Raw genomic sequence first — 21,252 nt, 5'->3', positions numbered from 1 at the left:
TGGCTCTGCCGGAGGAGGCGGAGTCTAAGGTCGGACCTGAATGGAGACTGGTGTGGAGCGATCTTAGACTCCGCCTCCTCCAGCAGAGCCAGCGCTGATTGGTCGAGTTCCGTACTCTGGCCAATCAGCGCTGGCCAATGCATTCTATTAGCCCGATGAAGTAGAGCTGAATGTGTGTGCTTAGCACACACATTCAGCTCTACTTCATCAGGCTAATAGAATACATTGGCCAATCAGCGCTGGCCAATGCATTCTATTAGCTTGATGAAGCAGAGTGTGCACAAGGGTTCAAGCGCACCCTCGGCTCTGATGTAGCAGAGCTGAGGGTGCACAAGGGTTCAAGTGCACCCTCGGCTCTCCTACATCAGAGCCGAGGGTGCGCTTGAACCCTTGTGCAGCCTTGGCTCTGCTACATCAGAGCCGAGGGTGCGCTTGAACCCTTGTGCACACTCTGCTTCATCAAGCTAATAGAATGCATTGGCCAGCACTGATTGGCCAGAGTACGGAATTCGGCCAATCAGCGCTGGCCAATGCATCCCTATGGGAAAAAGTTTATCTCACAAAAATCACAATTACACACCCGATAGAGCCCCAAAAAGTTATTTTTAATAACATTCCCCCCTAAATAAAGGTTATCCCTAGCTATCCCTGCCTGTACAGCTATCCCTGTCTCATAGTCACAAAGTTCACATTCTCATATGACCCGGATTTGAAATCCACTATTCGTCTAAAATGGAGGTCACCTGATTTCGGCAGCCAATGACTTTTTCCAATTTTTTTCAATGCCCCCAGTGTCGTAGTTCCTGTCCCACCTCCCCTGCGCTGTTATTGGTGCAAAAAAGGCGCCAGGGAAGGTGGGAGGGGAATCGAATTTTGGCGCACTTTACCACGTGGTGTTCGATTCGATTCGAACATGGCGAACACCCTGATATCCGATCGAACATGTGTTCGATAGAACACTGTTCGCTCATCTCTAACATGCTGGAAATGCATGGCTGAAAAAAGACAAACCTCCAAATGTAACAGCTGCCATGAGTCATTAAGGATATAGTATTATGCATATAGAAATATTAGCAAACTGCTCAGATCCATAATACCAATATGGCCTGTATAATACAAAGAACTGTACATTCAGAAAAAATGTGCATGGTGGCAAGTTAATGATAACAGGAAACCCCCCTGGTACCTGTACACATTACAAAGTATTTCCTTTGGTATAACATTGATGCTAAGCTAATGAATGTATCCAGGAGTCAGCCCCACCAAAAATGGCAACTTCAGTTATCATTAATACAATGTGTCGGGGCATCTTCCTGGATCTATCATAGTACATGTGTGACATTGCCTGCCAGCTTATTATTGTGCAGATAAAACAAACTATACAGTATATGCATGTAAACATTATATACACTATATACACATAATGCCAAAAACTGAGCTATGTATACTGTGTGCATAAACTCCATTTATTGCATTTTTCTGCATCCTCATAGGGAGAAAATATTTTGGTAATAAGCTTCTGATGTAGCAATAGATAAGATTACATGTGCCTTCCATATGGAGGACTAAGCCATAAAAACGTAGAACATTGAAATAGACCGCATGGTCCATCTAGTCTGCCCTGAAATTATTCCTTTTTATAGTCTTAGGATAGACATATTTATCTTCCTTTACTTTTCCATATCCATTCAGTTAAATCTGAATTCCCTTGTATCACTACAACATTCAATATTAGGCCAGGGCCCCACGTGGCGTAAATGTCCCAGTTTGGCCACAGTAGAAACACCGTGGAAAACAACGCTTAGTTATAAAGCCACAGCAAGGTGGATAGGATTCTAACAAATTCCATTCATACCTCGCAAAAAAATATGTGCTGCGGACACATTTTGATTTCCAAAACTGTTGTGGTTTTAGAAATCGTAGCATGTCAATTATACCTAGCGCTTTAGCTATAGGTATAATTGAAAGTCCGCAGAGGAAACCTTAGCCTTAAATCCAAATGTGCACCCTAAAGTTGTTTGAAGAATGCAATACAATCTGTGACCTTATAATAATGTCCCATAATAATGTCCTATGAGAAGATCATAAGAACATTAGGGCAAAACAAAACAAGCCTTGTTGATATATCTGTTTGAGGGATTGTTTTTTTTCCAAGGCGACTTGTAGTTTTTGATGGCATGACTTTGGGGAGATACCAGCTTATTGACTACATTGTATTAACTCTTTCTGGGGAGAATGAAAAAGCACCAATTTTGGCATCTTTAATTTTAGATTTTGCACTGTTTACCATACACCATAAATAACATTATTATATTCTGCAGATCAATACCATTTTGATGATACTAATTGATGTAGTTTTGCCTTGATATTGTTTTGGAAAAAATTATTTATTTTTGTATTGCCATTTTCTAAAAGCCATAACTTTTTTAATTTTTCAATCAATCGAGCTATTGAAGGCCTTTTTTTTTACGAGACAAGATGTAATTTTCATTTCTACCGTCCTGTAGTACATATTATTTTTTTATCACTTTTTATTTCATTTCTTTGGAGGCATGTTCACTGTGTAGCATAACTGATACATTAGTTTTATGATATGGACCAAGACATAGCACAAGGAAGGGGGGGGAGCACTGAAGGAGATGTAAGTGTCAGGCACACCTTAGCTCCTGCAGTCACTATTTATGGTGGCATCTAAGAGATTAAACAACCACACTTAGAGTTATCTTCCATGGGTGTTGCAACATGGTATCTGCTGTATATTACTGGTTCCATATTTGAGAAATAATAGTACATAATAGTGCGCTAAGCTGGTATTAAGGGGTTAAAGGAAATGTAAATCGTAAAATCATGCTTACAGCTCTCTGAAGATCATTATTCAGTGATCATTATTACTGTAGACATGTTCATAGTAAACATCCATATACATTATAGATAGCACAGTATCAATCAGTATCCCACCATTCACAATAGGTGAATATTCCCCGCACACCCCCTTCCCGCATAGTGATTTCTGTACAGGTAATAGACCATGCCTGGAAAGCTCTCAGATATAAGTCAATGACTCCACTCCATGTTCCCATGGTGGCTATTGTAAAGCAAACTCTGTAATGTGGCAACATCAGCACAGGCCTCCATAATCATATACAGGAGAGAGAATTAAACTGAAATCTACTATCAGAGAATAAAAGAATATTAGAAAAAAGAAATACATATTATTATTAGAGATGAGCGAACAGTGTTCTATCGAACACATGTTCGATCGGATATCAGGGTGTTCGCCATGTTCGAATCGAATCGAACACCACGTGGTAAAGTGCGCCAAAATTCGATTCCCCTCCCACCTTCCCTGGCGCCTTTTTTGCACCAATAACAGCGCAGGGGAGGTGGGACAGGAACTACGACACTGGGGGCATTGAAAAAAATTGGAAAAAGTCATTGGCTGCCGAAATCAGGTGACCTCCATTTTAGACGAATAGTGGATTTCAAATCCGGGTCATATGAGAATGTGAACTTTGTGACTATGAGACAGGGATAGCTGTACAGGCAGGGATAGCTAGGGATAACCTTTATTTAGGGGGGAATGTTATTAAAAATAACTTTTTGGGGCTCTATCGGGTGTGTAATTGTGATTTTTGTGAGATAAACTTTTTCCCATAGGGATGCATTGGCCAGCGCTGATTGGCCGAATTCCGTACTCTGGCCAATCAGTGCTGGCCAATGCATTCTATTAGCTTGATGAAGCAGAGTGTGCACAAGGGTTCAAGCGCACCCTCGGCTCTGATGTAGCAGAGCCGAGGCTGCACAAGGGTTCAAGCGCACCCTCGGCTCTGATGTAGGAGAGCCGAGGGTGCACTTGAACCTTTGTGCACCCTCAGCTCTGCTACATCAGAGCCGAGGGTGCGCTTGAACCCTTGTGCACACTCTGCTTCATCAAGCTAATAGAATGCATTGGCCAGCGCTGATTGGCCAATGTATTCTATTAGCCTGATGAAGTAGAGCTGAATGTGTGTGCTAAGCACACACATTCAGCTCTACTTCATCGGGCTAATAGAATGCATTGGCCAGCGCTGATTGGCCAGAGTACGGAACTCGACCAATCAGCGCTGGCTCTGCTGGAGGAGGCGGAGTCTAAGATCGCTCCACACCAGTCTCCATTCAGGTCCGACCTTAGACTCCGCCTCCTCCAGCAGAGCCAGCGCTGATTGGCCGAATTCCGTACTCTGGCCAATCAGCACTGGCTAATGCATTGTATTGGCTTGATGAAGCAGTGCTGAATGTGTGTGCTTAGCACACACATTCAGCTCTACTTCATCGGGCTAATAGAATGCATTGGCCAATCAGCGCTGGCCAATGCATTCTATTAGCGTGAACTGAGTTTGCACAGGGGTTCTAGTGCACCCTCGGCTCTGCTACATCAGATTGCTACATCTGATGTAGCAGTGCCGAGTGTGCATCAGATGTGTAGTTGAGCAAAACTGACTCAGCACTGCTAAGTCTGCATTCGCATAGGAATGCATTGGCCAGCCTTCGGCCAATCAGCGCTGGCTCTGCCGGAGGAGGCGGAGTCTAAGGTCGGACCTGAATGGAGACTGGTGTGGAGCGATCTTAGACTCCGCCTCCTCCAGCAGAGCCAGCGCTGATTGGCCGAATTCCGTACTCTGGCCAATCAGCACTGGCTAATGCATTGTATTGGCTTGATGAAGCAGTGCTGAATGTGTGTGCTTAGCACACACATTCAGCTCTACTTCATCGGGCTAATAGAATGCATTGGCCAATCAGCGCTGGCCAATGCATTCTATTAGCGTGAACTGAGTTTGCACAGGGGTTCTAGTGCACCCTCGGCTCTGCTACATCAGATTGCTACATCTGATGTAGCAGTGCCGAGTGTGCATCAGATGTGTAGTTGAGCAAAACTGACTCAGCACTGCTAAGTCTGCATTCGCATAGGAATGCATTGGCCAGCCTTCGGCCAATCAGCGCTGGCTCTGCCGGAGGAGGCGGAGTCTAAGGTCGGACCTGAATGGAGACTGGTGTGGAGCGATCTTAGACTCCGCCTCCTCCAGCAGAGCCAGCGCTGATTGGCCGAATTCCGTACTCTGGCCAATCAGCACTGGCTAATGTATTGTATTGGCTTGATGAAGCAGTGCTGAATGTGTGTGCTTAGCACACACATTCAGCTCTACTTCATCGGGCTAATAGAATGCATTGGCCAGCGCTGATTGGCCGAATTCCGTACTCTGGCCAATCAGCACTGGCTAATGCATTGTATTGGCTTGATGAAGCAGTGCTGAATGTGTGTGCTTAGCACACACATTCAGCTCTACTTCATCGGGCTAATAGAATGCATTGGCCAATCAGCGCTGGCCAATGCATTCTATTAGCGTGAACTGAGTTTGCACAGGGGTTCTAGTGCACCCTCGGCTCTGCTACATCAGATTGCTACATCTGATGTAGCAGTGCCGAGTGTGCATCAGATGTGTAGTTGAGCAAAACTGACTCAGCACTGCTAAGTCTGCATTCGCATAGGAATGCATTGGCCAGCCTTCGGCCAATCAGCGCTGGCTCTGCCGGAGGAGGCGGAGTCTAAGGTCGGACCTGAATGGAGACTGGTGTGGAGCTATCTTAGACTCCGCCTCCTCCAGCAGAGCCAGCGCTGATTGGTCGAGTTCCGTACTCTGGCCAATCAGCACTGGCTAATGCATTGTATTGGCTTGATGAAGCAGTGCTGAATGTGTGTGCTTAGCACACACATTCAGCTCTACTTCATCGGGCTAATAGAATGCATTGGCCAATCAGCGCTGGCCAATGCATTCTATTAGCGTGAACTGAGTTTGCACAGGGGTTCTAGTGCACCCTCGGCTCTGCTACATCAGATTGCTACATCTGATGTAGCAGTGCCGAGTGTGCATCAGATGTGTAGTTGAGCAAAACTGACTCAGCACTGCTAAGTCTGCATTCGCATAGGAATGCATTGGCCAGCCTTCGGCCAATCAGCGCTGGCTCTGCCGGAGGAGGCGGAGTCTAAGGTCGGACCTGAATGGAGACTGGTGTGGAGCGATCTTAGACTCCGCCTCCTCCAGCAGAGCCAGCGCTGATTGGCCGAATTCCGTACTCTGGCCAATCAGCACTGGCTAATGCATTGTATTGGCTTGATGAAGCAGTGCTGAATGTGTGTGCTTAGCACACACATTCAGCTCTACTTCATCGGGCTAATAGAATGCATTGGCCAGCGCTGATTGGCCGAATTCCGTACTCTGGCCAATCAGCACTGGCTAATGCATTGTATTGGCTTGATGAAGCAGTGCTGAATGTGTGTGCTTAGCACACACATTCAGCTCTACTTCATCGGGCTAATAGAATGCATTGGCCAATCAGCGCTGGCCAATGCATTCTATTAGCGTGAACTGAGTTTGCACAGGGGTTCTAGTGCACCCTCGGCTCTGCTACATCAGATTGCTACATCTGATGTAGCAGTGCCGAGTGTGCATCAGATGTGTAGTTGAGCAAAACTGACTCAGCACTGCTAAGTCTGCATTCGCATAGGAATGCATTGGCCAGCCTTCGGCCAATCAGCGCTGGCTCTGCCGGAGGAGGCGGAGTCTAAGGTCGGACCTGAATGGAGACTGGTGTGGAGCTATCTTAGACTCCGCCTCCTCCAGCAGAGCCAGCGCTGATTGGTCGAGTTCCGTACTCTGGCCAATCAGCACTGGCCAATGCATTTCTATGGGGAAAAGTTAGCTTGCGAAAATCGCAAACTGACAGGGATTTCCATGAAATAAAGTGACTTTTATGCCCCCAGACATGCTTCCCCTGCTGTCCCAGTGTCATTCCAGGGTGTTGGTATCATTTCCTGGGGTGTCATAGTGGACTTGGTGACCCTCCAGACACGAATTTGGGTTTCCCCCTTAACGAGTTTATGTTCCCCATAGACTATAATGGGGTTCGAAACCCATTCGAACACTCGAACAGTGAGCGGCTGTTCGAATCGAATTTCGAACCTCGAACATTTTAGTGTTCGCTCATCTCTAATTATTATGCATTTTAATTGGTATCACTTAGAGTTGCTTAAAAACTAGCAGTGGCTATAGACTATAAGCTATATACTACAGACTCCCAGTCAGTGCAAAAAAATTGAATTTGCTTACCCAAGTACCATATTTTAGGAAATATATATCAAATAATCTCTTCCTAATATATGTTAACAAGCATAAGTCATTGGTATAGCCCTACCTTAACTAGTTAAATGACTTGTATTAAAACCAACCATTAAGACCCATCGGCGGAAATTTTTTTTGTTATTGAGAGCCGACATCGTGCCTAGTACCCAAATTCACAGAAGAGGTAGGTCAATGTCACAGGGGAGAAGGAAACCTGATAGGAATATAACTAATCTACCTAGACCTTGTGAGAACCCATAAAAGGCATCTGCATCCCTAGACCCAAGTGACAAACAAATGGTGAAAAAACATGTAAATTAAATAAGGTGAGAAGCAAATAAGCATGAGTGCTCAGAAGCTTTGAAAGGAGAGGTGCAGTGCGATGAGTCAGACGCAGTGGGATCCCAGACCCAGTGAATTCAGGCACACTAGGGTTCATCACCACTGAGTTCTTCAGCACTTAGGACTTTCAAGCTCCCGAACTAATGGCATAAATCCCATGGCCCAGACTCACTACCATGTGGTTATCAATGGCTTTCTGTTACCCATCTACAATGGCCAAACCCACTGCTGAAGGTAATTACCAACCACTGATAAGAACAGATACTTCACTTAATCTTATCCAAAAAGCTGAGACGCAATCTATCCGTAGACAGATGTTTCAGGGCTATTGCCCATGAGTGTGATGCAGGGTACTGGTTTGGCTAGGTGAGAGGACATAGATGTGGAGACTATATATGCTCTACTTGGAATTCTGGGAAAAGAATGCTCACTCTAGTTACATGTTCCTTTCACAGAATTCCTAGTAGAGCATGCATGGTCTGCTAGACTCTAGAGACCGCAAGGTGACCTGCAAAGCCTACATCACCCTAAACAGACATACCGTAGTAGCCCTTCTGACCCATAATTCAATGACCAAAGAGACAAAAATGATGTCAAGTAAAGATTTCTAAATCCAGGATTTATCAGGAAATTTCCATATAAAAGTTGAGATTTCTATAATCTGTTCCACACCTTATGTGCTGTATTATAGTTGATATAAAACATAATAATCTAAAATTCCTCTTTTTTTTTTTTTTTTTTTTTTTTTTTTTTTAAATTTAGCAGCATACTAAAGGGTTATATAACTTAGTTGACGTATCTCACTAATCCCATAGGCCACCATCTAATAATACTCAGCTACAATTCTTTGGGGATAGACAAAGTAAAATCAAAAGAACATTAGGCAATGTAAGGCTTGTCTGCAAATAATAGCAGTAGTAATAATAGGAAAAAATAAAAAATAAATAACAAAAAAAGTAAAAAAAAAAATCATAAAAAAATGTTATTTTAAATGTTCTATATGCTAGGACTGCATTGGGAATCTTGATAATTTGTTACAACAAAAATAATCCTATGATAGGTTAAAGTTAAATTCATATGATGGTAAAAAATGTTCGGCACACTGCCATTTTGAAGGCAAAAAAACCTATGGGACAAGTCACTTCACGTGTCCTTTTCTTAAGCAACTATATAAACAGGCCATCAAAAACATAGGACATTTCCTATTTTTGAAAGTTTTAGCAGATCACTTATGCCGGGTTCACACAGGGTTTTTTGTCCGGATTTTGATGCGGAATTGAGTTCAATGGGTTCCTTTTTCCACAAGCGATTTGTTCACACTCGCCGAAAAAAGAAGCATCATGCCCTTTCTTCAGGCAGATTCCACGGCTAATTCAGCTGTAGACGTCCACCTCTCGACACTGCCTCCCGACTAGGCCCATTCATTTGGGCCTAATCCAGAGCGGAATGCCGCGACTGGCTAGTTGTTTTTTGGACCGGATTCTGAGGCAGCCACCACATCAAAATCTGGTCCAAAATACCCAGCCTTTTATTATCACTATGAGGGATCTAAGAAAATGAGTGCCACATGGACATAATGAGACTGAGAACAATGGACCATTACATCCTTATTTGTAGGCACATGGTTGTGTAAATATAGCATAACAGAGATTTATCCAAGAGATCTTTAGCAGTCCACATCAAGTTCTAAGGATGATGGCAATTTTCAGGCAACATTGTGAAGTGAATCCATAGAATCCATTTTGTTGTATCTATGTATACACATTCAATGATCGAGGACTGTAGCAAGTCCTCATTTCTGATTGCTATAATTTACCATTAGTAGTAATGATAATGAATCATATTATCATCATACAAGCAAATCATTTCCATAAACATCATAAACACTTGTTTATTCATCCCTTATGTTCCACTCATACTAGCCATCTAACCATTTGGATGGAACATCTATTGTTTCTCCCATTATATTCTTGGCTACATATAATGAAGCAATTTATTTTTGGCTTGGAATAGAAACAGTACTATTCAGCCACAATTTGTTAATGTAATATTGTACACTCTAAGCCAACATTATTTTTTAATTCTATTATCGTAAAAATACTGTTATACATAATACTAAAAATAATAAATCTAGTATATGGGAATTGAAATGATAGGTACATGTGCACATACTTAACCTTTTTTAAATTTCATTAAAAACTTCAGTTTCACAACACACAAAATTGATACAAAGGTTCCATGAACACCATGCACTGTTTTTTTTAGGATTTTTTTTAGGATGTAGCCCTGTTTAGCTTGATCTGCAGTGTGATAACTTTCTATGCCATGATATCCAATAGTTCCTATGCCAGTGTTGTCAATGCAATATGAGTCATATTAACATTTGCTACATCTGTACATATATATGTTTTGGTTTGTTTTTTTAATGTAGATTGTGAGCCCCGTATAGGGATCACAATGTACATTTTTTTCCCTATCAGTATGTCTTTGTAGAATGGGAGGAAATCCACACAAACACAGGGAGAACATACAAACTCCTAGCAGATGTTGTTCCGGGATTCGAACCCAGGACTCCAGTGCTGACATATATGTGTTTTTTAATAGCTTCCATCTAACGTCCAATATTCCTTTTTGTTGTTTGGTAGCAGCTAATTTCTATTCCAATGCCATAACACATTTTCGTAGCTAAGTTGTTTGCATGTCACCCGTATTTTATTTCAAGATCCAACGAAAAACTTACAAACCGAAAAGATCCTAATGACAATAACGTAAAAAATTCCAGTTACCTTTTTGCCTGGCACATTAACTGACCTAAACGTAAGTCTTCACTATCAGATATCATGTTGTCTTATGAACAGACAACCAGCTGTCTACAAGGAAACAGCTACTAAATCATAAGGGAGCAAAACTAATTAAAGCCTGAAACGTGTAAGAGAAGGGAGGCAGAGCCTTGGAAGGTTTTGTTGACAATGAACATTTAGTAAATCGGTAACAGAGGGCATCAAGAGATCACACAGATATTACCTTCCTTACAATATATACCATATTTCCTGTATGGAAATGGATTGCTGCATAACATTTCATGCAATGATAAAAATCATCATGATCAGTTCACAAATATATATTCAGATATTTTATAATGTAAACCTAAATATGTTACTACTTGGGAATTGTTTCTCCTATGCACTGGATATTCTCCCATAGTCATCTTAGTAGATGACCAATATTTAAAAGTAAAATTCCAGAATGGAACCAGCTAAATAGCTAGGATAGCATAAATCATGCTTGGCCTGTTGTGTGGCAACCACCAGAGTCATACAGTACATTGGGTGACAAGGCTATATGTACACTGACCTAGGGGACCAGAATTGCTAAGTGATGGTGTGCTCTCTAGCATTTCTACTCAGACGAGGGCGCTATGTACTCCAAATCCAATGTAAACATGGCATGGTTTTGTATCAAGGCTTTTTCTTTTGAAATATGGGAGCCATAATACACCTAGTGTATATTTATATCCTTCCCATTTTATATACAGCTTTGCTTTTTTTTAGGTATGCTTGACGGTGCCATGTTCTCCATATGTAGTCATAAAAATGAACTGCACCTATTACTTCAATAGAAAGGCACTGCATGCATTCCCCGTCCACTAGTGGCTTCCGGCACCCAGGGCCTGCTAGAATAGCTGATCTGGGCGGGTCTGAATAATTGACCCCGACAAATCATATACTAACCCTTTGGATGGGTCACCAGTATGAAAAAATCAATTTGACGCCCCACGTAGCGTGCCACAACCATAAAGCGCTGTGGCCGAAAAGCATACTGTTTTTTCTGCAGCACTTCTCACAGATAGTCTTCAGTCTTTCTGCTTCTATACCAATATGGAAAACGCCAGCATTTCCATAGGTATAATTGACATGCTGTGATTTACAAAAAAGCGGCAGTTTTTGAAAGCACTGCATTTCCTCTGCGGGTATTTTTCTGCAGTGTTTGGACGGGATTAGCCAGAGGTTTTTTTCTGCGCTGTTTCTGCTGCTGCCAAATTGCAGCGTTTGCGCTATATGGTACCTCACATTGCAGAAAAGTATTCTTTTTTGTAGATTTTACTGCTTTTTTTTTTTTAGGTAAATCCAAAAGTGGCTACAAAAGGAATGAAAAATATACGGAAGAAATTATACTTCTCCCATCTGCTCTAATCCACTCCTGGCTTTGGCCCAAAAAACCGCAGCCAAATCTGCAACAAAGAAAGCTGCATTTCTGCAACGTGGGGCCTGAGCATTAACTAGGTCGTGGGCCTATGATTTTGAAATAGTCCATGTGGAGACATTGAAGCTCTTTACATGCCTGGTCTACATTATGTTACTGATGTAAAAGACCAGCTGTCCCTACTCATCAATATTGATTTGGAATCAGATTTCTGAAACAAAAGCCTTTTCGGGATCATGTAATAGATAAAATGATTCTTTTCTTGCACTGAATAAACTATGTTGTCTATGAATAGAAGGACATATTAAGCTTTCAGTAGACTATGCCAACAATGACTTTTACAACATCTGCAAAGATAAATGGTATAATGCCAACTCATATTTAGTAAGTGTATTCACAAAGCAGGATTCGTTAAGCAAATGTATGCATTGCATCATTAAATACTGATGATTTTAATTAAAAAAAAAAAATAGCATTCTGGAAACACATGGTGACACTCCCATATATCCAGAACACAATGAACACCCAAATGCAGAAAACCCATGTGCCCAAGTCTGTTACTGAAATCCCTACAGTCTCTATTCCAATGCCTTCTCTATAGAGGTTGCGCCTACTTTTATTATGCATGATACGTTTTATAAAACCTTCCCAATCGCTATAATGTAGATAGCAGGAAGCCCAGAATTCAGCAGTGCTTTTCCGCATTCTACTCAACTTATTAATAATGCACACAAAAGCATTAGGCAGACAGGAAAAATGAAAGTATACCGAGACATTAAATTTCATCTGCCCACTCCGATGCGGCACACTAGACTCAAAAATGTACTTACAATATACATACGCATTTATAAAATATGTGTTAGGTCATAAACATGTACAGCCATGACTCCCCTTATACCTTGTTTGACTTTCATTTCTATTTTCCTATGTCTCCCTCCCCCCAGCCTGGACAATAAAGTAAAATCAATTATACATTACCGGGCTATGACCTTGAAGGATATATTTGCAAAGAAGCTGCTAACAATGTAGAGATTCATTCAACATGAGCTGCTGTGTGTATGTCTGTGTGTGAATAAGTACTGAGTGCTTTATGTTATGTTTGATTTTGCATCTGTTGCACATTAGGTCTTAGTCCTTCATACGTATGTACTTATATGTAGCAAAGCTGAACACATTTACATCTTTGTGAAGAAAAGAATTTGATAAATTGTCCGTTAACCTTCATTGATACTTGTATTATAAAAAGTTGGATGTCAAAGAGGTCCATTTCTCATATGATTGTATATCTGCATACATGATGATCCAAACAAACATGATGCATCATTCTAAAAGAAGGGCATCATATCACACAAAATAACGAAAATATAACGTGAAACCAGGCAAAATTGTAATATATACAGTATCAACAACAAAGAGCAGCATAACTCATGATTCCTGGCTCCATGTGGCCTTAACCCGTGTGCTTAGCACATTAAAATGCATCATTTTACTGCAATATTAATCATGAGTTACACTCCAAGTCTGGAACCAAATGAATGATCCCTCTGAGGTTTTAAAGACCAAGACAGTAGAAGGTCTTTCAATTTACAGGAAGCCATGAAAGCCATGTGAAGAGTACATGGTCCTCACTGCTACCTACGTCGCTATTTTCAGGTTACGACACACATCTTTGTTGAGTCTTACATACACCTTTGTGTTGACACTTACAGTTCAGGTTTTCTGTAACGGTAGATGAAGCGATAACATTTTATCTGCAAACACAACCCTCATGCCAAGTTCAATGCACAGTACGCTGAATAAGTAAATCTTATAAATAGACATAAATCAGTCAAACACTATACAATGATCTGTTTATTGGTAATCTGTCCATCTGTACTTTGCAATAGACATGAGTATTGGAAACATACTTACCCTTTCTGGATGTGATCGCTGTACTCGATTCTGTAGTTCCTAAATTATTTACAGTAGAAGGCTGATAGATTTTTTCCACTGAAGTGGCTTTGGGTAAATTACTGTCAGTGGACAATGGCTTAAAAGTAGGGTCTGTGGGTAAAAGTGAGGTTCCAGTTTCCACAGTAAGCTTAGTTTCAGTAGTAGGAAGAACAAAAGGCAGAGTATATATAGATGATGGGACCAATGTATTTGGTGCAGAGTCAGCATAGATAATAGGATCTTGGTTTATTCTATCAGGATCCAAATGAGTCGGAGAATCGTATTCAAATATTTTGTCTACAAATACCCACTTAAGGCCAGCAATGCAAAGGCAGAGACTTATCAGGCATGCCAGGATAGGAAGGATACAGATCTTTTCTGAGTTAAGACAGATTCTCAGTCTGTCTGCCTCCAGGCACACACAGCAGGTAATAGCAAGGCCTGCTATCCCCTGGGTAGTTCCATCCTCAGCTTGAGTCTCTGGCACGTTTCCTTCATCTTGAAGTTCAGTTGAGGGGGGGTCTGAGCTCTGCTCAGAGCAGTGATTCTCAAAACCCTCTGCAGTATCCCCAGGCATCTTAAAGGCATAAATCTCAATCAGCGTGTCTTACTAAAGCAGGAACGTGTACATGGTCCATTACCAGAACAACAAATGCATATAGTAAAAAAACTATACTGCATGTTACATTGCAAATCAATAAGTAGTCTAAGCAGAAGATCACTGAAAGAAAATGGATTTCTTAGTCAAAGGGAGGTGGACGTTGCAAGGTTTCATGCTCGTCTTCACTGCCGATTCGGGTGGATCTGCATACTCAGTACTCCCTTATGGATACTTGTCAATGAGTTAGTTAGTTAGTTAAGTAAGCCAGTAGCCAAGGGTGAAGAGCTGTGTTCTCACCTGGAGCATGTGCTGATAGTATCTGCTTGGTAGGATATAGATGTCATGAAGTAGCAAGAGCAAGAAAGGCAGTAAGACGGGCAGTAACAGCAGCAGAAGATGAGACAGCAGTGACAGCAGCAATATCATCCTGTTGTGTTAAAGCTAGCAGTGAAAGAGGCTGAATCATTACAGAGCAGCAGGTGCCCGCTCTCTGAGCATCACTGCAAACACTATTATTACAGGCTGAGACTTGATAGGAAGGACAGGGAGAGCCGTGTGGTTACTCCCTTCTCTCCTCTTCCCCTGGCTTAGTCCTCTTCAGCATCCTGGTTTCTTTCTCCTTTAGATCAGGAGGCTTTGCCTTATCCACTCTACTAGTCACGTACCTTATCACTTAGATTCTCCTTTCCCTTCTGACTGCTCTCCCCCACCCACTGCAGGGCTGGTCTGAATAAAATCAGAGCATCAAGCATCACAGTACTAACAGTGACTTCCTACTTTATCCAATTAGAAGGAATGAAGGCCATCAAATCAAAGAGGAGACAGCAGGCGGCATTTAGGATCTCTCTCTCTCCTTCAGATCTTTCACTCTTCATCTATGGTTAGGATAGGGAAAGGCGCAGCAATCGATTCCAGCAATCTTACCAGGCTACAATGGGGAGGAGATGGAAATGGGTAGCTATAGAGGCAGGACCCAGAGCCTAGCAGGTCTGATATTCGAGTCGTCCCCTGAGAGGCATTTTTTTTTTCTAACTGCTGTTTCTTCCAGCCTGCTGTTCTTGTAAGTTTATCCATCAGTGAAGCAGCATTGTGTGAGATTGAAATAGTACAAGCTTAATCCAAGATTATCTTTGTAAAGAACATAACGGTAGATACACACAAGTGATTATTCAATAACCCCTTGCAGGAGCCTTAAAGACTACAATACATGAATAGTGTACATCCTGTAAGCCAGATGTGTAAACTCATTTACAGCAGAAATAATTATAACATGGAAGACAATACACAGAGTAATCCATTGTTACAAAGGATGTCACAGCAATAGTGAGCACATGTGTTACTGAAATATTAATCTTATAGCTTTAAGGGTAAAAGTCTATGCTGAAGGCAAAGGGGTGAGAAGGAAATCAGAAAAAAGCTGATCTAATGAAATGTGGCCAATGACTGCAAGCATGCGGCACATCTTTTTTGCTTAAATTCTGCAGACTAATGGAAGGTGTGGCAGTGAATTTGCAAAATCGTGTTGTAGATTTGGAACCTGAAGGCATCTTTTATTTCCTACTTTAAATATGTTTTGAGATTGTTTAGCAATTAAAGCAGTTATCTTATCTTATGGTAATGTGGTTATAATAAATGTGTGTGCATATAAACATGTATATATTAAACTATGTATATATTATACAGCATATAGAGGTATGAATGTGTATGTGGCAATTCATTTTAACTTTGCAACTTAGCCAACAGTATTGCATATTGAAGGCAGACTGCAGTTAGTAGATTACTATGCAGATGTCTATACATGGATAAGTTTAAGGGCCTAATATTTGGTTACCAACCAAATTAGTTTATTGTCTTTAGTACTTTTATCCTAACATACAATACATTCATGGTCATGACTTTTATCTTAGCCTCCAAGCTGCAAAAACTGCATGTAGCCACAGACCTGCTTGTCCATAACGGCCAACAGCCACATGAATTGGAGGATACTACATCATATTTACTACCACTAAGGGTGGCAGCCGGCCACATGCGGCTACTGTAGTATTGCAGATAGACTGCAGATTTAATTTTGTTGTATTTCCTGGAAGACTTATCATGTAAGAGCTTAAACAGTGATGATTGCTACATCAGCTGAAGAACCTTCTACGCACAAAACATATTACAGTGATACACAACATACCTCTGTTATATATGTCACTTTGGTAGGTTTGGAGAAAAATTATATTGAAGAATTATGCACATAAGGCAGTTGTTGCACTGGGGAAAGGTCTTAAATCCACTGCTCTACCCAGCCAAGTAGGATTGGTCATGTCATAGCAGTAGAATCAATTCTCACTCTATAGGGTGGTGGAGGCAAGCGATTGAAGGGGTCTGAACAAGGAGCTGAAAGCCCACCCCCAGTGCACTAACTACCCTATTTGCATAACACTTCATAGTTGGTTTTCTCCAAATCTACAAGTAACATACATAACACAGTAGATTGTTTATCACTGTAATATGCTCTGCTCAATTGTGACAAACACATGGGCCAAATAAAAGTTAACAACTCTGTATTTGACTGAAGTTAAATGGTCAGTCTGTTAAAAATAGATCAGCATGTTTGGTTAAAAAATAAAAACAAATGAAATTCAGCAAGGCAATAAAAAAAGTGAAAACAGATAACATTTAGTCATCAAAAACGGAGACAAGGAAACTGATGCAAATGGCTGACCATTTTGCCTGTTTTTCAAGGCCATGAAACGGTTATGGTCATGTGACTATGGCCTAAGTAGATCAAAGCAACAGTGACTGTACTGGAAAAGAGAATAGCTATCAAGAGACATGTTCGGATCATGAACAGACATCTAAACATGTGGAAGCTAAAGGAAAAGGAAGCTATCACCCAGCACATCTAACATGTACTTCTGTTTTTACTGAACAACATAAAAAGGTCCTGGTTTGTCCACATATTATAATTTCCTACTTCATCCTCCTGATACATTCTCCTGGCCCAGTCTGGAGGCTGGTGAATGGAAGTGCTTGCTGGGTTTTCAGTGGGAAAGACAATAAGAGTATATGCATGTCTATATAATCTCAGGTGGCCTATTCAATAACCACTACTCCAGTGGAAACATGGACTGTAAAAGAAATCCTTCATCTTATAGATATCTGCTTATATATCAAAGGGAGGGAGTAAAACAGTAATTGCGCAGTGTTCACATTTAGCACAGATACTGTAAGGGAATGCCACCCATTAACAGTTCCATTTTCCAATTAATACACCCACTTGCACTTCACATCCTTTTCACACTGAACTGAAATAGACACTGGTGTCATAGCACCTGGAGGTAGAACATTTCTACAGTAAACTGGTGGAATTTCAAGTAAAACTGACATGATCCCATGAATAGCAGAAGATACAGATGTGTTGTAAAGATTGCCCACACACTGTGTTATAGAAAAGCGGCAAGGAATGTATCAAAAATGTAGGCGCATTAAAATGTTTGTTACTTTTATTATCTATGTTTTCCTAAAAATTATTTCCACCCAAATACTCTTTCCTTTAATACAGCAAAATAAGCCTACATATACTGTGCATAATAAATACACATTTATATTTCCTATTCACTACATTCACGGCCACAATGCAACAGTCATGTTTATAACCAGGTTTGTGGAAACATGGATGGAAGCGACACCATGCTAAACGGATTTCAAGTAACTTTATCGGCATGTTAATAATATACACACACACATACAGGGGGGAAAAGACGTGATATAGCGTATCTGTTATGTTTGCTTTATGTCACATTTCTTGAAAAATAGGACTGTACCTTTACTGGCAGAATCTATGCGGATTTGTCCCATTTGGCAACTAAAGTTCCCTGCGTCTTATACAGCTATATAGCTATATAGCTTATTTGATTTTCACAGTCCTTCTATATTTACAAGGTCCTAAATATAGAACGAATGTTAGTCAATGCACGTGTATTCTGTAAGCCCATATTTGCAGTTTGTATTAGCAAGGTTGGTATTGTTAATGTACTTTGTCAATAGAGGCTGTAAAGATACGCAGCCTCTAGTTTTAGTTTTATGTTATCCATATGTCTAGCTGTATGGCTGAAACAACACCGACACAGTGATCTTAATAAATAAATGCTTATGGGAAAGGCCTTAGATGTATATATGGATTTTTTGACACTAAAATAATTCAGATTCTGCTATTCACTGACCTTAATTCTTGGGTTGTCACTTCTATCTTAATTTCAGATCACCATTAAAGGGGCAGACATATGGCTAGTGAAATCTGCGTAGCTGCACAGGGGCCTAGTTGGTTAGGGGGCCTTAGCGTGGTATCATCAGTTTTCTCTTGTGCTACTGAACTGTATGGCTAATGGTTACTGATGGATTGTCAGAAAGACATAAGGGGGTGCTCTATATTGGGATACTGGAAAACAAGTGGCCAATAACTGTTCTTGCAGTCAGCTTTGTGTGAAATTTTTGTACAACAGCTTTAAGTCTCGCAAATGGCCTTTGAGACATAAATTGTTGAAACCAGCATTTTTCCGCTGATGGCCCTGCCAGATTTATTATCATTTAAGCCAGAAAAGCGTAAATGATTTTGGAAATCTACACCAGTTTTAAGCTGACGTGGATTTGACTCCTCAGCCCGGCGGAGAGTATGCTTCATTTATGTGCCTCATCATACATAAGGTGCACCAATTGTTCATCAAAGTAAATTGTTGTCCAACCTACATCTAACAATTCTAATTGTACTAGTCATGCCTTTGTTCTTTCAATATCATGCTGTGGGAGTTTTGACAGCCACATGTGACAGCCAGATCATGATTTCCCAGTAAGCCTTTTATGGCCAAACTAGGAACACAAGCCAGCATGAAAACAACATCTTGCACTATTTCATAGCTTTCCATGGACAATTTTTTTTCTTCCAATGGCATTCAAAAGATCTCATAGGCCATATAAGTATAGTATAGGATCACTTTATAAAACAGAACAATAAAACATGCAAGAACGTGACAATACAGCAATAAACATATAACATACATAGACCCATGACTATTTTATATTTGCTCCCTGGTGAACTTTTGATAGAGCGGCTGACTGATGTCAAAGGATGATATGCAAGTTACTAAGTAATCGGTGAGTCAGAAAGTCAGCTGACAGAGAGCGATAAATGCCATTATAACTGTTCATGCATGTGGAGCTGAAAATGTAACTACTGTACCATATATATAGACCATATATCCATCACAACAAATCTGTATTATGTACTAATATATCAGTGATTGGCATGGTATTAAAATCTGTGCTCCACATTACTATAGTACTCTAGCAAACAATAGACAATATATACGCAATAATGTGACATAATGCAATGCTTGTATGGATGAGGACCATAGCACTGTAATATAATATGTTCATTTTCTAGGTTTTTCCAGAAATTGTACACCAGTGTGAAGAGTCGCACAATGACCTATCACTGAAAATGACATCACAGGCAACAGCAATATAAATCAGAAAACACTAAAGTATTAATATTCAAGTAGCAATTATAAAATACGTTCATGTCAGCACTATAGGTAAAATACATTTCGTCCAATTTTCCACTTAAGGCAATGAAGGGAAGAAGTTAATAGACAGATAACATAGAAACTAAATGACAGTATATTCATTAGAACTAATTAATAAAAAAAAGTGGCATGTGGAGTAGTAAGCGGAGTCTAGATTGTAAAAGTAGATGTCTAATAAGGACCACCCCTGTACATAAGCCCTAAAAGGACACATGCACTATAAATCATAAATTGCTCCAGTCCCTTCTACAGCAGATTGATAAGGCACAAAGAAACAGAGAACAATGGCTACTACCCTGGCTTCCAATCCATGTCAAGTATTATACGGTCAATTACTTGAATGGTTACCATATAATAGTATGTTTCTCCTGCAATGACCACTAATGGGCAGCTGCCCACTTCCCCTGAAGCTTATTATCAGAAGTACTCACTTGGAGAGGGAATTATCTTGATAGGACAACCCATATTGGATGGGAAAATTATTCAGTAACATCTATGACCATACATACAATATTCAAGTCATTGGCTAAGCAGACAATATGTTTCAAGACGTTTTATTCAAGGTCTGAGCCCTATTCGAACTGAACTTTTGAAGTCCTTTTAAAGTTTAACATAGATGTGAACCAACCTCATTAAAAGGAGTAGATAATGGGGGAAATTATAGCAATAAACATTACTCACCTTTCTCCTCTATTGCAGCTCCACCAGTTCAGTCCACAGGGTTTCTGGTTCCACTGGACTGGAAGTAATGACACCATGTTCACGGCTAATGTGACCACCAGGCATTTCACTGGCTTCAATGGTTACGTTCCGTTTCTTTCACAAGTCACTGCTGTGATCAGTGACTGGTTCAGTGTTCATGTAAGCCAATGTGACGTCATCACTTCCAGTCTGGCTAGAGCAGAAGTCCTAGAGACTGGACCCGTAGAGTTGCTACGGAGGGTGTTATGCTTAATGTTCTCATTTACCTTATTATCTGTTCACTGACACATTTTTATAGTGTTGGTAATCCCTTTTAAGCATCATGCACAAAGCAGATCCATGTGCCCATAAAATGCATACAGCTATATAGTGACTATGTGGCTTAGGAACTCTATCTGCTACCACATCTTGCTCTATATTTTTTCTAGGGCATAATATTCTCATGTGCATAGGTCCTTATTAGAGATGAGTGAACAGTGCAATGTTCGAAGTTCGATTCAAGTAGCCGCTAAATACTCGACTGTTCGATCGAACATCGAACCCCATTATAGTCTATGGGGAATAAATACTCATTTAGGGGGAAACCACTATTCGACTCAGGAGGGTCACCAAGTCCACTATGACAGGAAATGATGCCAACACCCTGGAATGCAACTAGGACAGCAGGGGAAGCATGACTGGGGGCATCTAACATGCCCAAGTCACTGTATTACGTTGGGATCCCTGTCAGCTTGCGATATGCGCA

The 21,252-nt window shown here is 40.8% G+C and overlaps 1 protein-coding gene across 6 annotated transcripts in view; it reads right to left on the bottom strand.

Annotated features, from left to right (window-relative positions):
• Positions 1–21,252, bottom strand: part of NRG1 (neuregulin 1) — a 585,159-nt gene that overhangs the window by 45,046 nt on the left and 518,861 nt on the right. The window contains exon 1 of one of the 6 annotated variants that reach the window (XM_075283725.1): positions 13,614–14,495. The exons of the other annotated variants lie outside the window; for them this stretch is intronic. Coding sequence (XP_075139826.1) covers positions 13,614–14,211 — 598 coding nt within the window. The 5' untranslated portion in view covers positions 14,212–14,495. Of the gene's footprint in view, positions 1–13,613; positions 14,496–21,252 lie in introns of those variants that run through there. 6 annotated transcript variants of the gene reach the window in all.

Source organism: Leptodactylus fuscus, chromosome 1 (assembly GCF_031893055.1).
Source record: "Leptodactylus fuscus isolate aLepFus1 chromosome 1, aLepFus1.hap2, whole genome shotgun sequence".
NCBI lineage: Eukaryota > Metazoa > Chordata > Amphibia > Anura > Leptodactylidae > Leptodactylus > Leptodactylus fuscus.
Note: the sequence above shows the minus strand (reverse complement) of the source record. Positions and strands in the feature narration are given on the sequence as shown.